The sequence below is a fragment of the Maniola jurtina genome, chromosome 17 (assembly GCF_905333055.1).
Source record: "Maniola jurtina chromosome 17, ilManJurt1.1, whole genome shotgun sequence".
NCBI lineage: Eukaryota > Metazoa > Arthropoda > Insecta > Lepidoptera > Nymphalidae > Maniola > Maniola jurtina.
This window is the reverse complement of record NC_060045.1, coordinates 3,545,163-3,563,041: the sequence shown is the minus strand read 5'-3', so window position 1 is coordinate 3,563,041 and position 17,879 is coordinate 3,545,163. Positions and strand designations below refer to the sequence as shown.

At 36.0% G+C, this 17,879-nt stretch overlaps 2 protein-coding genes and 1 long non-coding RNA gene across 3 annotated transcripts in view; 2 read left to right on the top strand and 1 right to left on the bottom strand.

Annotated features, from left to right (window-relative positions):
* The first annotated feature begins 576 nt into the window (after nucleotides 1–576).
* LOC123873878 lies at nucleotides 577–7,108 on the top strand. Its single transcript, XR_006797785.1, has 2 exons — nucleotides 577–3,134; nucleotides 3,186–7,108. It is a non-coding gene; the product is annotated as an uncharacterized LOC123873878 (long non-coding RNA).
* On the bottom strand, nucleotides 5,192–14,046 carry LOC123873874 (transmembrane inner ear expressed protein). Its single transcript, XM_045918974.1, has 4 exons — nucleotides 13,700–14,046; nucleotides 10,666–10,818; nucleotides 9,202–9,291; nucleotides 5,192–8,242 (listed from the first exon to the last, which is right to left on the bottom strand). Exons 1-4 carry the CDS (start codon nucleotides 13,821–13,823, stop codon nucleotides 8,076–8,078), a joined length of 534 nt encoding a protein of 177 aa, XP_045774930.1. The 5' UTR covers nucleotides 13,824–14,046; the 3' UTR covers nucleotides 5,192–8,075.
* A 508-nt stretch (nucleotides 14,047–14,554) lies between these two features.
* The window catches only part of LOC123873870 (UPF0047 protein YjbQ), a 10,909-nt gene continuing 7,584 nt past the window's right edge, over nucleotides 14,555–17,879 (top strand). Inside the window, exons 1-3 of the mRNA XM_045918969.1 lie at nucleotides 14,555–15,021; nucleotides 15,232–15,368; nucleotides 17,227–17,355. Coding sequence (XP_045774925.1) covers nucleotides 14,865–15,021; nucleotides 15,232–15,368; nucleotides 17,227–17,355 — 423 coding nt within the window. The 5' untranslated portion in view covers nucleotides 14,555–14,864. The remainder of the gene's footprint in view (nucleotides 15,022–15,231; nucleotides 15,369–17,226; nucleotides 17,356–17,879) is intronic.

The window sequence follows — 17,879 nt, the reverse complement described above, 5'->3', positions numbered from 1 at the left end:
TCCGAAAAAGGGATCTTGTATTTTACATTATATTATTTAGGTTTTTTATGTGACACTTTACCGTTACTAGTGAAGTGACAAGTTTGAACATTTGAGCGAATAAGAGCCGTTTCAACTTTCGTGACGTAACTGTAGCTTACCACTTATTTACCACCTACCGCCGTGTTCAAAACCGGACTCTAACCACAGTATGTACCGTATTTATTAAGTTTATGCCCATATTTCCATATAAATAAAGCGGCGGGATGTAGTACATGACACGAAAGTTGAAAATGTGAGTTTTGATTGATCGCCTTTTTTTGACCACACTGCCTGGCGCAATAGAGTGCGCTTTGGTCTCATATAGGGAGATGCCGGGTTCGATTCCCGACAGGGTCAATTTGGGAATTTCGTATTTTCTAGAATGCGGTCTGGTTTGGTGGGAGGCTTCGTTCGTGACTAGTTACCACCTTACCGGCCAGAATATGCCGCTAAGCGATTTATCGTTCAGGTACGATGAAACATAGAAATAGAGTTAAAATACTGCAGTTTTTAATAAAAACTGTAGTACTCCTTCCAAGCTAGCCAGCTTCCATCTTAAACTGCATCATCACTTACCATATGAAATCACTGTCAAAGTCAAAGCTATTTAAATTCAAAATAAGTACCAACACACTTTAATTGTTGAATTTGTGAGATAATTCATGTAATGGTGATAATTACGCAAACATATAACTAAAGCTACACGGGTTACAAACGCTCCTTGGTGCTCGATTGTGGTAGAATGACAGCTACAATGTCACGATCGCAATCACCTCTGATTGGTCGACGCTCGCTCACAATTGGTTACAATGCATTGTTGCAACCATAGTACCATAAATTCAGCCAATCACAATAATTGAGATTGTAATAATGATTGATGCAGTTTTTCCGCAATCGACCAGTTGGTCCATAGGCTAGGTTGTCATAAAAAACTGACTATTCCAGTTTCAACTTTCGTGACGGGCTTGTATACAGGCGACTCGGTCTGAGTGGATGTCCTCAGTAACGAAACTCTGACAATGTGCGTATTTCCTGTGACCACAGTGTAAGTAAACTTATATGCAGTCTGTATTCATTGCACTCTTCATCTTAATTTATTGCATCCATAATTATAATTGTTGAAACTTCGAATCGTTAGCTTTGTGTTTGTGTGAGTCTGAAATAGTTTTTTTTAAAGAGTATAATACTCGGATTTAGATTTTTGAAAATCCCCTTGTTTTTCCACGGCAAAAAGTAGTCTTATGTGCGTCTATGGGTTGTAAGAATTTTCATCAAAACTGGATGGGCCCTGAAAAGCTAGCAGACAGACAGCCACCCTTTCGCATTATAATATTATTATGGAGTATGCATTTGGCTTTGTGTAAGATGGTAACTTAAATACTATCAGACCAGACTTGACCTAATTAAGAAAATTTTACTGTCTAAAGTTTAGACTCTAAACTATCTCAGTCAATGTTTGAATCCAGCACTTTCCAATATGACCATTTCCCTGTATGTCCATTCCTATATGACCACATCCCAGTATGGCCACTTCTTGATGTATGACCTGACCACTTCCCATTATGACCACTTTCTGAAATAACCAGTTCTCTATATGGCTATACCCCGGTATGTTCATTCCGAGTATGGCCAGTTCTCGAAATCGCCACATATTTTAACATTTACAAAATTCAAAAGGAATAATCAGATCTTTTCAGATTTATATTTTAGCAACCTATTTAGAGTGTTATTTTTAACCCCCGACCCAAAAAGAAGGGTGTAATAAGTTTGACATCTGTGTAAACTCAGTGTCAGTGCAAAACTATACAACTTTGAAATCACGGAAGTGCAAAGCTCGTTTCGTCGTTTCAACTACTACGTCACAAAGTACTTATCCCTTGTTTGTCTTTCGTTGCCATCTCGCGGGAAAATCTATTGCCAAATATTATGCTCAATATTCGGTGTACATGTTACGTTGGACGGGAGAAATGTGCACATTGTGACCATGTTAAATACTATATTTATTGCGTTGATATACAATACACCGAAGATATACAGATCGTTTGGATTGGAAGTACTAAAAGTGGCCTAATATTGTTGGCCTTTCCAAAGTTTACAATTTAAAGAAATTAATTGGCTTTACCGGAAATAAAAAACCGGAATTAAAAAGTTCTCAAAAAGTCTCCAATGTTTTGACGCATGAAAACTTCTCACTACAGTTAGTAAGTTACATCAAATAACATTTGGTCATCCATATGAATTGACAAAATAATGTTTATCACACATAACAATTATTTACAACTAAGTCAAACCGTACATGGTGAAACTTGATATTGAATTAAAAATTAATATTCGATGAAGAAATTACATTGCTTTCGGCTCATCTGATAGTATGCGATCAGCTTAAAATTTACTCAACACTTATTAGTAGACCAATAACATAATTTATTCGGACACTTTCACGGACGTCTGTATATCTTGGGTTTCGTATGTCGATGGTTTATTATTATCGATTCTCCATGCCTAACATAGATGAAGTCAAATAAATAATGTTGCTGTAATTCTTGTTGATAATCGAAATTATGCTTTATTGTAAAACAAATATAGTTCTATTTATAGTGGAGGCATTGCAGTCGCGACTTGGGTTCCTAATTACCGTGCTCTGCCCTGACAGGGCGCCTTTTACATTATCATATAGATTCAAAGCCAGGAGTAGGTAGGTACAGGGCGGCCGGTCGAAATCAGTATAGCGAAACGATTAACGCCTATGGCGTAAATGCGTATCGCATGTCGCGTGCAAATGCGTTAGTGTTCTAAAGGCGTTAAGCTGCAAATATAATGTATGTATCGTAAATCGTAGTGTACTCTTCGACCAATTAGAGAACGCCTTTAGCGAAACGTTCGCGTACCATTTGAAATACTTGTACCTGTTTATCTATTTTATTTACTATCCTATTTATTTATGAGAATAATTCGACAAACGACTATTGACAATAGCATCGGACATACATAATTTTGAATATTTTTACAATTTTTTTTTTTTTACTTAAGTACCTAAGTAAAATAGAAATCGTCCATCACTTAATAAAGATCACTGCCATAGATGTCTTTTATTAGCAAATTTCAAAAATAATGTAGAAAATAATTTATTATTTTCTACATTATTTGGTAGAATAATACAATAGTATCCCTATGTTACTGTCTTTTGACCCTTTCCAGCTCTCTTATTCTTAAAGATTTGACTATGATAATGTAATAGGTGCCTTCTTAGAACACTTTTGTTTAGAGTTAGACCACTCTGGTGTCCGTCGGAGTGTCGACTTGTTTAGCTTACGTAATTTGTTGATATAAGTTATTCAATTAACAGTCCTCATGTAGGGTAACCATGTATTATAAAAACCTTAGCCTATACTGGGCTCGGCGTAAGTTGTCATGCAGGCGATGGTTAAGACTCCTCACGTCATTGACCGTGAACCATACGTGGTCCACGCGTCTTACACTTCCCAACGTTGAAAATTCGATCGTTTATAGCACGATCCAACCACCACCACGATATAAAGTTCACATTTCCATGCTTTACTGTGAGTTAAGTTGGAGTGGAGTTAGCGTCGAGTCTGTTGTGTGAAGTGTGCCAAGACTTATCCACTTTGCCCTGTGTCCCTCGCCCGCCTGACAGATTACACTTGGCCTTATTGTTTCGGTTTTACAGACGTGTAAAAATTGTAAATCCGCGATGAAACAGGTAATCATGCACAAACTTACGAATTATTCATTGTTTAAATTTAAAAAAAAACGCTCGTAATGATTGTATTTAATTTGATAGCTATGCAATACGAACAATAAAATAACTAATGAAATTAAATAGCTATTTAATATGTGACAAGTTGGAATAGTTCCAAATCATAAATGGTAGATTATATTGTACCTACTATCTTATGGTGCAAACGCATTGCTGTTGTAATGTGTTACAACGATCGACCAATCAGAACGCGTTTCGAGCATCAGCGCACCGAACGGATCTGATTTGCGCCACCGATAAAGTATGGTGATCGATTTGTAACTTTTTCGACTCGTCCCATATAATATTTTAGGCAGAAATGCTTTGAAAATCCACTGTTAACGCCAAACAAAGTCGCAACTAAAAATATAATATTTATTCCTTCAAACGTTCTATAAAAGTATTAACAAATGTTACTAATATACTTACCTAATAAGTACGACTGCGTTCATACAATAACAGAATTTTTCACAAAGTTTCTGAAATAGCATTCGGTTTTTAATACATCGTGATGCCACTAAAACTGTTTGGACGCTGTTAAATCTTGACTAAAGACCTTGAAAAAGTGGATCTTCAAAGCATCTCCCGCATAAAATGTATTATGTTTTTAGGTAGGCCCCATTCAATTATTAATATGTAAGTGAAAGTGTATAAATATTTCTCTACACATTCTTCCATAGACAGGTGACTTGACGTATAAATTGAAATTGCCTTATTTAAGGGAAAAGGTTTCTATTTCGGTTCCGAAAACCGCTGCGGTTTTGAGTGAGTAGTGTCGCTAGTGTAGATCACGGTTATATTACGGTCACGAAAGTTGAAAATGTGTTATCTTATCTAAGTACCTTCAAGCAGGAAATATTACACATCGAATTTTAGACAGAGAATTTAGCTTCGTAGAGCGTCGTCTCTGTCGCTCACACTTATGTGACGTTTTGTCGGTCTCAACGACAGAGACGGCGCTCTACGAAACGTTATCTTTTTCTAAAGTTCGATGTGCAATTTACAACCACTTTTATAAGTTACGCCGATGTACCTGCGCAGAAGTCTTATTTTTGAATTATGGAAAATATCTCAGCTAATCATAGCGCGCGTCCATCCGCTATTCGTTAGCCTACGCGCGATTTATGAGCTAAATGGCACGAGTCTCTGTTGTTCTTGCGCTTACGTAAGCAACAAGGTCTGTATTTCATTGGTGTACATTTGGTTTTAGTCGGCGTAAGGTTGCACTTTTCTGCGCAAACGAATTTTGCCGATGCGACTTATAAAGGTGGTAGTAATGTAATACGCTTGATTCGTCTCGCGCACAGCACCTCAACCACAAAATAGAAAGATATCAAAATGCGGTGTGCCTCGGTCCCACTTCACTCTACTGGTGTGCGTTGTGCCTCATACCCTCTCTATTTTGTGCCTTAACTCTTGCACCGTTTCAACTTTTGTGAATCGTTATGTATCGATTGTTTATGTGCAATTCGGCCGCTACTTTTATTCCAATTCGCATTTATTAATTTATTTTAATTCCAAAGAATGTGCAAGCAAAAGAAATAATTTCACTGAAAAGTAGCTGTAAATATCTAATGTACGATTACAATTAATGTACCTATTGCTACCTTGCTCTCACATGAGGTGGTCAGCGATTAACATTAGTATGTGACAGAGATAAACATAAGTTTTGATGAGGAATTTTTTTTTCGGTCGCAGTGTACAGAGCAGGTTTATTGTTAAACTAAATAATGAGAAAGACGTAGAATGTAATGAAACCAGTACATAATCGTGTTATTCTATTTATTTTCAGTGAACAAACTACGAGATAGAAATGTCACTAAGAAATTATTAATATTAAATGAGATTTTTAATCTCGCAATTACTTGTTGACATTTAAATAATTGTTTTAAAACCAGAATAACGTTACAATAATTATAAATTTGCTCAATAAAGAAACAATATGGCGAAGTAAATCGTGCACAAATAGCAGCCAATAGCCATAAACCAAAACTTAAAAATGGAGCGTTAAATATTTAAATAATACCTACTGTACAAAATTAAAAGATGCTGTGTAAAATAAAGGCTAGCGCACATAAGAGGTCGCACCGCAAACGCAACGCAAAAATCAAGATGAATTTGAATAGTTCACCTAGCTTTAATAAAATGAAAAATCCGTTCATCACTTTAAAATAAAGTATAATATAAATATTTTATTATATTATAAGGGGTTTTAAACGAAGACGTGATGGGTTAACTTTCTACTACATAGTGGTAAACTAGTGACTATAATAGATAACACGTCCAACTAGTTAACTTACATAACGACTAGTAGGTATTCCTTAGGACGGTATTTATTTAGCTAGACTAAAATAAGTCATTTAAACCATAAAATCACGACTTATAGCACATCAAAAAATACACAGACTATTATTGAATGAAAAATTACGGACGGATTTTGCAAAGCGGCGCAGCCTGCTTTTGTGTACATAGCCTTAGAATATTGCTTTGAAAGGTAAATGTAAATTCAACTGTAGAACAGAGGTATTAGCGGTTAAGGATATAAAGGAATGAGATTGTGGCAAATATCGAGTCATGGACTGAGAAATGTTTAGGGTATACTATCGTTCGTCGGAAGAAATCACTAGGGATTCGCAGGAGAAAACAAAAGTATCGATAAAATATTAAAACGAGTGTGTTACCTTTAACTTTTCAAAGTTTAATCCCCGATTACTGCAAAGCATTCTTTAACAAAAGAGATAATTGTTATTATGTAGGTATTCGGGGGCTCGAACTCAATTCGATTAAAAATGAGATACGAATAGGTTCCCACCATAAACCATTCGATTACAATAATGAATGAAAGACTGTATCGTATTAAAATCTATACTTATTCGTAATAAAAGTATCGAAACTTTTGGCGAATCCCTAGAAATTATTAATTAACTAAGTCACTAATTAATATAGAAGATAAACGTGACAAAAACTAATTTACATGACAGGCCCGGAAGCGGCGTATTGTTCAGTTGTTCAGAAAAGTAATGAGCGTGTAGAAACAATTTATATTATTATCTATTTAAAATAAAATTGTAGCTAACTTGAATTTTACGTAATTTTTATTTGCAAGGATGTATTATTTATGTATAATAAAAATGTAAGTTAAATGTTGCTTTAGTTATCGCTTACGATTTGATCATTGTTTTTTTTAACTGTCAGTTAAGTGTAACAGGAGATTATGTAAACATGCAGATTACTGAAGTTATTTGTGAATATGTAATTATTCTTGTGATCTAAAATCCGTTTATATACTGTATTTTTTATTTTCTAGATTAAAGAAAACATCTTACTGCATAGGTAATTTGGTTTTTCTTGAAACCTAGCCGTAATAGCAAGCGCATAATATGGGCATTATATTTCTTTATTAGGGCAACGTTAGACAGTAAAAACCACGTGGATTTTATTTATCTCTACATTCATTCATTTCAGTCCTAACCGCGTGGACGTAAAATCCGCGCGTTCGCTGTTACTCGACACCCGGAAAATAGCTTTGCACAGCTTTTGTGTAGTGCTATTGCTAAGACCTATCTAGACAATGTTAATTGCCTTGCGATGGTAACAATTCCTATTCTTACATTTATTCTGACGCTCACCGAGACTGTCTCAACAATAGGTTACAGCTGTTAAAATCGCGCGGTTTGTATCCGTACGTTTTCGTCATGTCTGAACTGGTCCTAATTTTTGGCGTAAAGCCGCACGCCTTCAATTCCATGTCACAGGATTCTGCGAGTATTTTAAGTATGCATTTACCCTTAGATTAAATAGGTCGCGGGTTCAAATCGCAGTCAAGTGCCGATTCAATTCACAGTTGGGTCAATTGAAAAGAAGTTTAGGTCAGTTTAATTGTGGTCTAAACCAACTAGGTACATCGTCAAACAATATAATCATTCAGTTGAGAATACGTGTTGCCATTTTTTTTTACATAAAACCGAACGAAAAAGATATGGTTATTTAAAACAGAAATCAAAGCTAATTTAAATATATTTATTATGTAGGTAGGTACCTATATATTATGATAAATTCTTAAAAAATATATTTTTCATAGTTATGCATATTTAGGTACAATAGATACGTATCTACTTAGATAATTTTTCGTTAAGTACTACTATTCTATCTATTTGCCAAAAATAAAAGGAACAATATTTCAATTAAAGCTAATAGTGTTGTAGCCTTAATTAAATTAGCATACTATATTTTTTTATATATTTGCTGTGCGAAACGAGAGATCTCCAAGTTTAAACTCATGTCCAAGTAAAAGTGCTTAAAAATCCATCTTATTATCTGAAGTGGTTGGCGAAGTGGGCGACTTCGGTTGGCCAAGTTTTGACAAATTGGCCACTTTGGTCGCGAACTTCACAAAGTTGAGCCCAGACGCTTGCGGCTCCGGCTTCTGGCCTCCATCGGGCTGGAAAGAGGCTTCTAGTGAACCTGAAATAAACAAAAACATTTATTAATGCCCTCTTTGACTGAAATCGATTTAAAATACACTGTAATCAAGGGTCAGTGCATACCTACACACGGAGTGGAAGTAAAGCTGAGTTTTTGCCGTGCCACAATGAATAAAGCTTAGTTTGAGATTGTCGTCATGAAGAAAGATGTTGCCTCGGTTCCACTTCACTCTGCTGGTGGGCGTTCCGCCTATATATGTAACCACGTAGGTATATGTACATACCTAACTACCGTAGACATACAAAAATCGATGTAGGTATCGTCAGTAACACGAATTCTACTATGTATAATATATTAAACTTTGTAACTAACTCTGCCTAAGGAGAAAATACAAACAACGATCTTTTATGAGATAAGACAATTTTATTTTAATGTTCAAAAAGTCTCCAGGTTCGTTTTCTAGTTGAATAAATTTAGAGTTTAGACAGTTAGAAATGTTTTTGAGCTACATAGAAAACTAAGAATAACTTAGCAGGCGACGCAGAAATAAAAAAGCAATTCTCGGAGTTTCTCTACATGATCAAATTTGAATGAGGAGATAAGTAAAAGTAACAAAGTAAGTTGAGCTACATCTCAACAGGTTACTAAGCTGAAGTGGCACTGTATGGGGCACATAATTCGAAGAACCGATAATCGTTGGGGTACCAAGGTGCAGGAATGGTGACCTTGCAACGGAGAACTCAACGTTGGCAGACCTTCCAATAGCTAATCAAAGGGAGTCGCTGGATTCAGGCGACTTATAAGGGCTCTTTTCTGGACACGCCGTGGAGTGGCATCGTACTACGCATTATAACATGCAAACGCTTCTACAGAAACGCTCTCATACTTGGCCATATTATGTTTACATCACGAGAATCTTTAAGAGATAGCTGCGGTCTAAGTAACTGAAGCTGAATTTCTTGATCATTAGGTAAAGGATCATAGGAGTAGGTACTTACTTTGTTGAGGGGACACCATGGAGCTGTGCTGAGAGCCTTGCTGATTCTCCCCCTCCATTGATTGGCTCTTCTCGTGCAATAGCTCCAATGCTGATGAAACGACTTGGTTAATTATCTACGGCTGTTAAACTGTAGGTAAGATAAGTTATCGAGATAACGTCTTTTAAGCAAACAGGAATCAACATTACGTTAGTGAGACATTCCACCGTATGAACAGTGCAAATAATTACACCTACTGCCATCTGATGATGTAAAAACATAGATATTTAGAGTAGATTTCGGCAAAAAAATTATAACCTGTAACGATTAAAATGAAAATGAATAGGTATTTAAATACCTACTTATAATTGACGTCGCGCGATGTGTGCGTCCATGCCTTTACATATTGAATACCTACTGAGGCACACAACTTTGTCCGCGTGGTTTTAAGTTTTAAAACTCTTTAATTTTCCGGGATAGCAAGTTATTTAAAAAGTTAGCGCATAAAATCCGCGATTTTGATTTTTTTAGAGTTCTTGTACCCAGTGACTCGCGCTATCAAGACGAATCTGATGACGTATAATTTATCAAAATCTGTATAGGCCGTTTAGTAGTTACGAGGGGACATAGAAACGGACACACGTCAAAATTCAAACTCAAACTCAAAATCATTTATTCCATATTTATCATAAATCATATTATATCTACCTATAGTGGTGATAAATAATTACGTAAACTTAAAACTAAAGCTACGAGGGTTCCAAACGCGCCCAGGTCTGAGAAGAGCCAACAACGTTATACACACAACCTCCACTTTTTGGACTTCTCTTGAAATGTAGCGCGTCACTTTCCAGGTCTTTAACTTTAAGTAGGTACCTACCCAACAAATCTGTTGTTCATAAATTCGCGCCGTTCAGCAGTTTTGAGTCGGTTCTTGTATATTTTTTGCGAAGAGCTGAAAGGTGAGCAGGCCGGTGCCTTTGTGAAATGTGCTAGATCGTTGTCTTTGACACGAGGAATTAGCTCAGTGTCAAGTGAGGGCCATCGAGACGGGCTTTGTTATACGAAAAAGCCTCAATCAACAATTTTTTAGTTCATCGACTTAGGTAATACACTTAAGTGTTGAAGAAAAGAAAATTCTTTAACTTTCCTATCCGATCCAATTCAATTCTCAAGAATATTTAGATATCTAAAGATGCCTAAGTTAGTAATTACTTATACCTATGTGCCATAGCTCATTCTAAAATTAGGTAGGTACTTATCTAGTTAAAATACCTTGTTAATAAAAAGTGTGCACAATATGCATGTATACCTACCTACTGTTCATTCATCATCATCATCAGCCCAGCGCCGGCCCACTGCACGCGTTACTTCTCAGAATGAGAAAGGTTTTAGGCCACAGTCCACTTTGTACTACCAAATAGATCGTTAAACGTCACTGTGCCGGGTCACAGCTTTTTTAGAGATGCCAAATGTAGGACCTACCGTCTTTCAGGGAAATGGCGTCCATTTTGGAGTCTTGGATAGTTTCCAGCTGCTGGCGGAACTTGGTGGTGATCTTGCGGCGCTTGTAGTCTGCTTCGATCTGTTGCTTCGTGCGCGGGATGCGGAAGCGGAAGCAGCAACAGATCACCACGACTACAGATAAACCCATCAATTTTTTATTTTAGTATGGGCTCGCAAGTCGCAACGCCCTGTATAATACGTGCGAGCTAAGAATAAGAATTTCTCCATATTGTGGATAAATAGCAAATATGAAATATCTGCCTACTTATTCGCTAACTCAGTGTCTAACACTGAATGATAGCCACGAACGAACTCATTTGATATTTATTTTTAATACATTGAAGGTTTTCTATTAAAACTATTTTAATTTCACTCAATGAAACAGCAATGTAGAACGAACCAATGTCAAATGAGCTTAGTGGTTATAATTGAGTGCTAGACAGTAGACACTGAGTTAAAGAAACACCCCGCTGCTAGGCACCTCGAAAGAATCTTCACCCCAGTCTCGCCCCGTTAGTAATACGTCACAGTGTAAAGAGAGACAGTAGTCCGACGAGGTTGATCTCGTGCTAAATGACAACCACGATGACCGACGACGAATTTTTTATAAAACTTAAAACAAGCTAAAACGTCTCTGACCACCACATCAGAGGAAGCGGCCGCCTCCTGTCATACCCACATGAGAAAAAACAACTACGACGACCTTTCAACATAGAGCCCTAACTACTTAGTAACTTATAACTACGTAGGGCCAGTTGTAAGTAGGTACGTCCCGCACTTTTGCTTTGCTTTGTCTAGTTGGCTTCGTCGAATCTCTGTATGTAACCATTATATCATTTTTCTGTGATAATAATATACTAACCCACCCGTTTACCTACTACTAACTAAATAGGTAACTAGGTATCTACGTTAGGAAAGGATCTATAATTTCATTAATTTTTAAATTAAGCCAGCAGCTATTGGCATTACCACAGAATCCTAAATAACATAATAGAATGGTATCTTCTGTCTTTAATAGCGGGACAGCAACATGTTGCCGATTTTTAGCAACAGAGTGAGTTGGTAGAGAAATACCTAATTCGAATTTTTTTTTGGTTTCAAAAATTATCGACCCTGGTCTAATATGTTTTGATTATGAAGAATTTATGAACAAATATGACGTAAAATAAATAAATTAATATAACACTAGATAGTTATCAAAGTATTAAGAAAACGTATTATATAATAAAGGCTTTTTTATTGAGCTTACGTTGGCTTTGCTCAAACTTTACATAGAGTTAAAACGACACAGATGTGCCTCACATAAATTCTTCTGGCTTAAGTCCGAGCTGAGCAAAGTAAAATGTACAATCTGAGTAGGTAAATATCTCTAGCGTCCACAGCAAACGCTATTTGACGTATCACACTAATATTATAAAGGCGAAAGTTTGTATGTGTATGTGTGTGTGTGTGTGTGTGTGTGTGTGTGTGTGTATGTTTGTTACTCCTTCACGCAAAAACTACAGGACGGATTTGGCTGAAATTTAGAATGGAGATAGATAATATCCTGGATTAGCACATAGGCTACTTTCTATCCCGGAAAATCAAAGAGTTCCCACGGGATTTCGAAAAACCTAAATCCACGGGAGCGAAGTCGCGGGCATCGGCTAGTATTTAATAAGTTGCAATCTCTTTTACCTTCTCTATATCATCTATTTTAAATTCTGTGGCTATAACTTTTCTCTACTTCGTCTAGCACATGCTGTGATATACTTGCCTATAAGTAGTCTATTACTACCTACCATTCTAAGCTCACGAATTTTCAAGTAGTCCAAACATCTATTACCTAACCTCGACTGTGTTGACTCATTAACAATTAAAGCTCCTACCTAACTGGGGCAAATCATATACCTACTTTCAAGTTAAAGGTTTTGACGACCTTAGTGGTGCATTGGTTTGTGGATCGGAGGATATGATAGGAATCCCATAGAGATCAAATCTCGATAGTCAAAATTTTGTTCGATATTAGATTTCGGCCTACTTCGGCGCAACTGCACACTAAAGTCGGTTTTAGATTAGCGTTTTATCTGTAGATACACGCTAACGCACGCGCTCCATTTTTAGGGTTCCGTACCTTAAAAGGAAAAACGGAACTTTTATAGGATCACTTTGTTGTCTGTCTGTCCGTCCGTCCGTCGTGTCCGTCTAGAAAACCAATAGGGTACTTCCCGTTGACCTAGAATCATGAAATTTGGTAGATATGCAGGTCTTATATCACAAGTAAAGGAATAAATCTGAAAACCGTGAATTTGTGGTTACATTATTAAAAAAAAATTAAAATGTGTTTAAATTTTCAAAGTAAGAAACTATACCAAGTGGGGTATCATATGAAAGGGTTTACCTGTCATTCTAAAACAGATTTTTATTTATTTTTATGGATAATAGTTTTTGATTTATCATGCAAAATTTCGAAAAACATACCCGAGTACGGAACCCTCGGTGTGCTAATCTGACTCGCACTTGGCCAGTTTTTCTTTTTCGCTTCAATCAAACTAACGCGCGTGCACGCGCTGAATTCCGGCGTGTTTTCTCGAACCAGTTGCGGTGGCCTCCCTATAGAGTAAATAATGTTCCTTGGCGGTGGCAATATGAATTCCAACGAGGAAACGCCTCGCGCGTACGCTTGTATGAAGCCCGCGTGTGACAAATAGGCGTGTAGATATAGCGCGTACAAAACCAGCTTACACACGCAAAAAACGCCAAACCGGCGGTAGGCCGGCGAAGCCAACTACAAAGTCTTTTTTTTATAGATATTCTTTGAAAATCGCGGTTCAAATCTTTCTCCTTCAAAAAAAAAGTAATGTTAGCGCTGCTTATTACCTAAGTAGTAATAAGTAGTCGCAGTTCGATTCCTTCCTAATTTAGGTCGATAACTACTCCTTAGTTACCTTAGTTAAAATAAAATTTCCAGTACCTATATAAAATAGTGCATTATTAGTTGCACTTAAGTTAGCTTAATTAAATGATTACTTACTCAGAGAAGTGACCCCGGCTAAGCACAGGAACATAATTTGCCAAACTCGTAATTCCCCTACTATTGTCCTTTCAAGCCATTCCGGCTCCTCTGAATTTTTTATTACGTCCATTATGGGATCCATTATACAGCAGGATGTAGATATAAGTACCTAGTACTAGTAAGTGTAACCTTTTATGTAAGTTAAATAGGACAAAGCGTACAATACGCGTCCGTAAAACAGTTCAGCTCAAGTAAAAACTAATTGTCCCAATTTCGAGGAGTGGTTCATAGCCACACCTACACAATAGCATCATGGTATCAACCTTCGTTAGTCGTCACATCCTGAAGTTTATTACTTACTAAGCCATTATGAAATTAATCAATAGTCTAGTTTAATTGTTATATATGTGATAGGCTGTTTTAAAAAGATAATAAAAAGTGGTTTTATAAATGTATTGTTTTATTTGATTTTTATCGGTAAAGTGCGAAGGGTTACCATACAGCATGGGAATAAAAATTCATATTTCCCTCCGAAAGTCGTAAGATAGCCGTGAAAGTGTTGCCATACGAAAATAATATGACGTCCACGGCCTAATGAAAACTGAATGAACCTCTAGCGAACTTGACATTCATTAATAACTCATGAATTAATTATTTTAAACTCACTTGAAAACATGGTATATACCGATTTTTCAGTAGCCAAATATCAGAGCCTGGTAGTGTTTTCCATGTGCCTAATATAACTTAGATTCATGTCTTTTTACAGATCTGTCATTTAGCTGAACTTGTTTCATTGTAAGACAGAATTTATTTATTTGTTATAGTTAATATACCTTTTCATCATAATTTTAAAAATTAGTTGACTATTACATCGTCCAATATTATATTGTGTTTTTAAATAAAAATAAATGAAAACGCGAACGAATGAATGTGATTTTTTTTCTAATGACAACATATGGCCGATCGTTTTTCTCTTTCGTTCAAAAAGCTATTTCACTTTCCCGCAGAAAATAGGGTGTCGAATCTGTCCTATAACCTCCGTTATATTTATTACAATTTAAAGATCGAAGATGTATCTTTTATGATAATTGTGGATAAATTCATATAAAGATTGTTCAAAGTGATGTTGTGTAAGATCATTTGTGTTCTTGCGATAATTCTGTAGCGTTTTTAAAAATTAAACATGGCCTCGAATCGAGGAATTCAGATTGGATCCGCGTGGTTTCAACGGAAGCTCAACTTGAGGCCGCAGCACCGGGGCGTGCACCTGGTCACCGAGGAGATCCTCAAGCAGGTGCCCGAGTTGTCGCAGTTTGCGGTCGGGCTCTGCCACATCCAAAGTGAGTACCGGGGACCACTCTGCCCACTTGCCGCCGATGTTTAGACTTGTCGCTAAATGTTTCATGTATTTAATGCTCATTAGTTCCAATTTCGTAATGTTGTTATGTTAATATTGCAATAAGATATCGGCAAACATGATTTTGTCACACAGAAACTCTTGATACGTTTGAAGACAGCTGATCCTTCTGATACATGGTAAACTCTTACAGTAATGCACACATCGGCGAGCCTCGCGCTCAACGAGAGCTGGGACCCTGATGTCAGAGACGATATGGAAATGATGCTCAACAAAATAGTGCCAGAAGGTCTGCCTTACCGCCACTCGTGCGAAGGCCCTGACGACATGGTAAGTTGCAGAACTTGTGTGCAAATGTTTTGAGTCATAAACTCTTAGTTTAAATGTTATTAGTAAAGTTTCATTTGTTTGTATTTAGTAAAGACAGTTCATGGGTTGTTTTGTTAATTGTTTGACTGTTGCTACAGTTGGGGTAAATATTATTAAGTCATGGCTTTCTTTACAAAGTAATACTAAAATTAATAACTTTATTATCTCTATAATAGTAACAAATAAAATAATAATGTGAAGCAATAGCAACATAGGTTAGAATTTATGAAACATGACAAAATGATGAAGTTAGCCTGATTTTTAAACTATGATAAACTGTGTTTGTGTTATTAAAAGCATTTTGATCTCCACATAGTATAAAAATAGGTGTCTGACTTTTGAAAATTCTTCTAAAAGAGTTTATATAAGAAATCAATAAATTCTAAAAGAATTTTATTCAAATTTAATGTCATACACTTAAAAAACTGGGGCGAGTCAGCAAGTAATCACTAAAGTACACTTTATACAAACATATCATTTGTTATAGTATTTAGGTCATAATGCAGATGGTATATCTATACTTAATTAACATAATAGCGCTGAAAAATCAAGGCTAAAATAACATAATATAATAGGTATATAAAACTACTTGTTTATTCTTGCAGTTATGTATACTCTGAAGTGACCTTGAAGTGATATGCTGATAACGGTTGACTATATAACCTTACTATTGTTCAATTCAATTTGCAATATTGCAGAATTTCACTTTGTAGCATCTTCTAATTAACACAGCTTAATTGGTTTATGTCAAATACTTGAATTTATATTCCATTTTACTAAACTGAATGCTGTTATGAAACTACTCTTAATTTATTTTGTTATGACATAGTTGATTCTTCGTTAATAGTTTATGTAAAATTGAGTTATTTCATTCACTCCATAAGTTGTTTATTTCCTGATGAGCTACTGTACTGTATAGTACATAAATAGTCTAACTTTGGGGGATATTTTTGAGTTTACTGGATGATGCCAGCGACATCATCCTTGGGTATATAGGTTTTTAAAAATCCCATGGGTTTATTTGATTTGAATCCTTGATTTTCTGAGATAAAACGTAGCCCATCTCTATCTTTGGGATGTAAACCAATTGCTATCTTACCAAAGATTGTACCTTTTGTCAAAATTAGGTTAACCGATGGACTGTGAAAAAGTAACAGACACTTTCACATTTATAATAAGTATGGATTATCATTGACATTAAAATAAGGAACAATTTATGACCACTAAATAAAAGTAAGCCAATAGTCCTGGATTCCTTTCCCAGTTGGGTCAGTTTGACATCGCTTGTGGCTGATTACCATCTGTCTGTTAAAGTTGTACCTATATAACATAGTTCTATAAGTTGTAACATTAAGTGCTTGGATGCATCCTTAAAACCTCAAATGCTCACATTCTACAGTTAAGAATTTCTAAATAATTGTTCTATATACCAATTACTATTGGGATGATAAGTCTCATCTCATTATTTCACTTTTTATTTATTTACCTTCTTCGGCTCTTCTGCATGGATTTTCGTTTTTTAAATCCCATGCAAACTCTTACTTTCTGGGACAAAAAGTAGCTTATGGCCCTGGGATAAGAGTTATTTTTGCCAAATTTTATCAAAATTGTTTAAGCAGATAAGCTGTGAAATGAAACAGACAGGCTTTCACATTTATAATATTGGTATGGCAGTATGGATGACAAATTGACTATCTTGTTGGTTTAGCTATCTTGTTTGGACTGCAAGTCCGGGGTTAGGGTCTCCGTTGGGTCAAAAAGAGTCATTGGGTTTTTGGTAAATGATGATTGCTAATGTAATTTTGTATTTGTTTACCAGCCCGCACATGTGAAAGCTTGCTTCCTCGGGTCTTCGCTGACGATCCCTATCACAGATGGCAAATTGAACTTGGGTACTTGGCAAGGAGTATGGCTTTGTGAACATCGGAATCACGCTGGAAGCCGAAAGGTATTGTTATGATGAAATTGTAATATTTTAATACCAATTTTATTTCTTCATTTTACAAATAAAATGAATTTTAGTTGTATGCAATGCTAAGGAGTGGTATACAGCCTCGCATTGTTGGACATAGACTGTATGCAATAAGCCATCGTTGCTCGTGCAAGTTTATCTACAAAACTTACCACAAGGGAGAAACTCTCGCAGTTCCATGAGATTGTTTAGAGGTTTATACAGCCTTTCCTCTTACCTCATTCTAACTTCTCCAATAGGGATGATGACTACTAGTCAAATCAGTGACTTTTTATCAAACGTCAAAACTCAAAACGCTCGCTTAGTAAGGGATCTTGTATGAAATTCACAGATGTGATGTCATAGACATTTGACATAATTGGACCTACTTTTTTAATTAAATCGATAATTTAAAATAGTTAGCAAACTTAAAACTAACATCGAATGTGGATTTTACGAATTTTTGAAGTCCCTCTATTTAATGACTCCTAATAAATAAATTATTTTAGACATAGGCATCA

Coding starts and splice junctions, on each gene's coding strand:
- LOC123873874 (XM_045918974.1), bottom strand. CDS start 13,823: ATGGATCCCATAATGGACGTAATAAAAAATTCAGAGGAGCCGGAATGG. Junction 10,819..13,699: donor AGCCGGGGTCACTTCTCTGA/GTAAGTAATCAT, acceptor GTTTATCTGTAG/TCGTGGTGATCTGTTGCTGC. Junction 8,243..9,201: donor CATGGTGTCCCCTCAACAAA/GTAAGTACCTAC, acceptor TGTTTATTTCAG/GTTCACTAGAAGCCTCTTTC.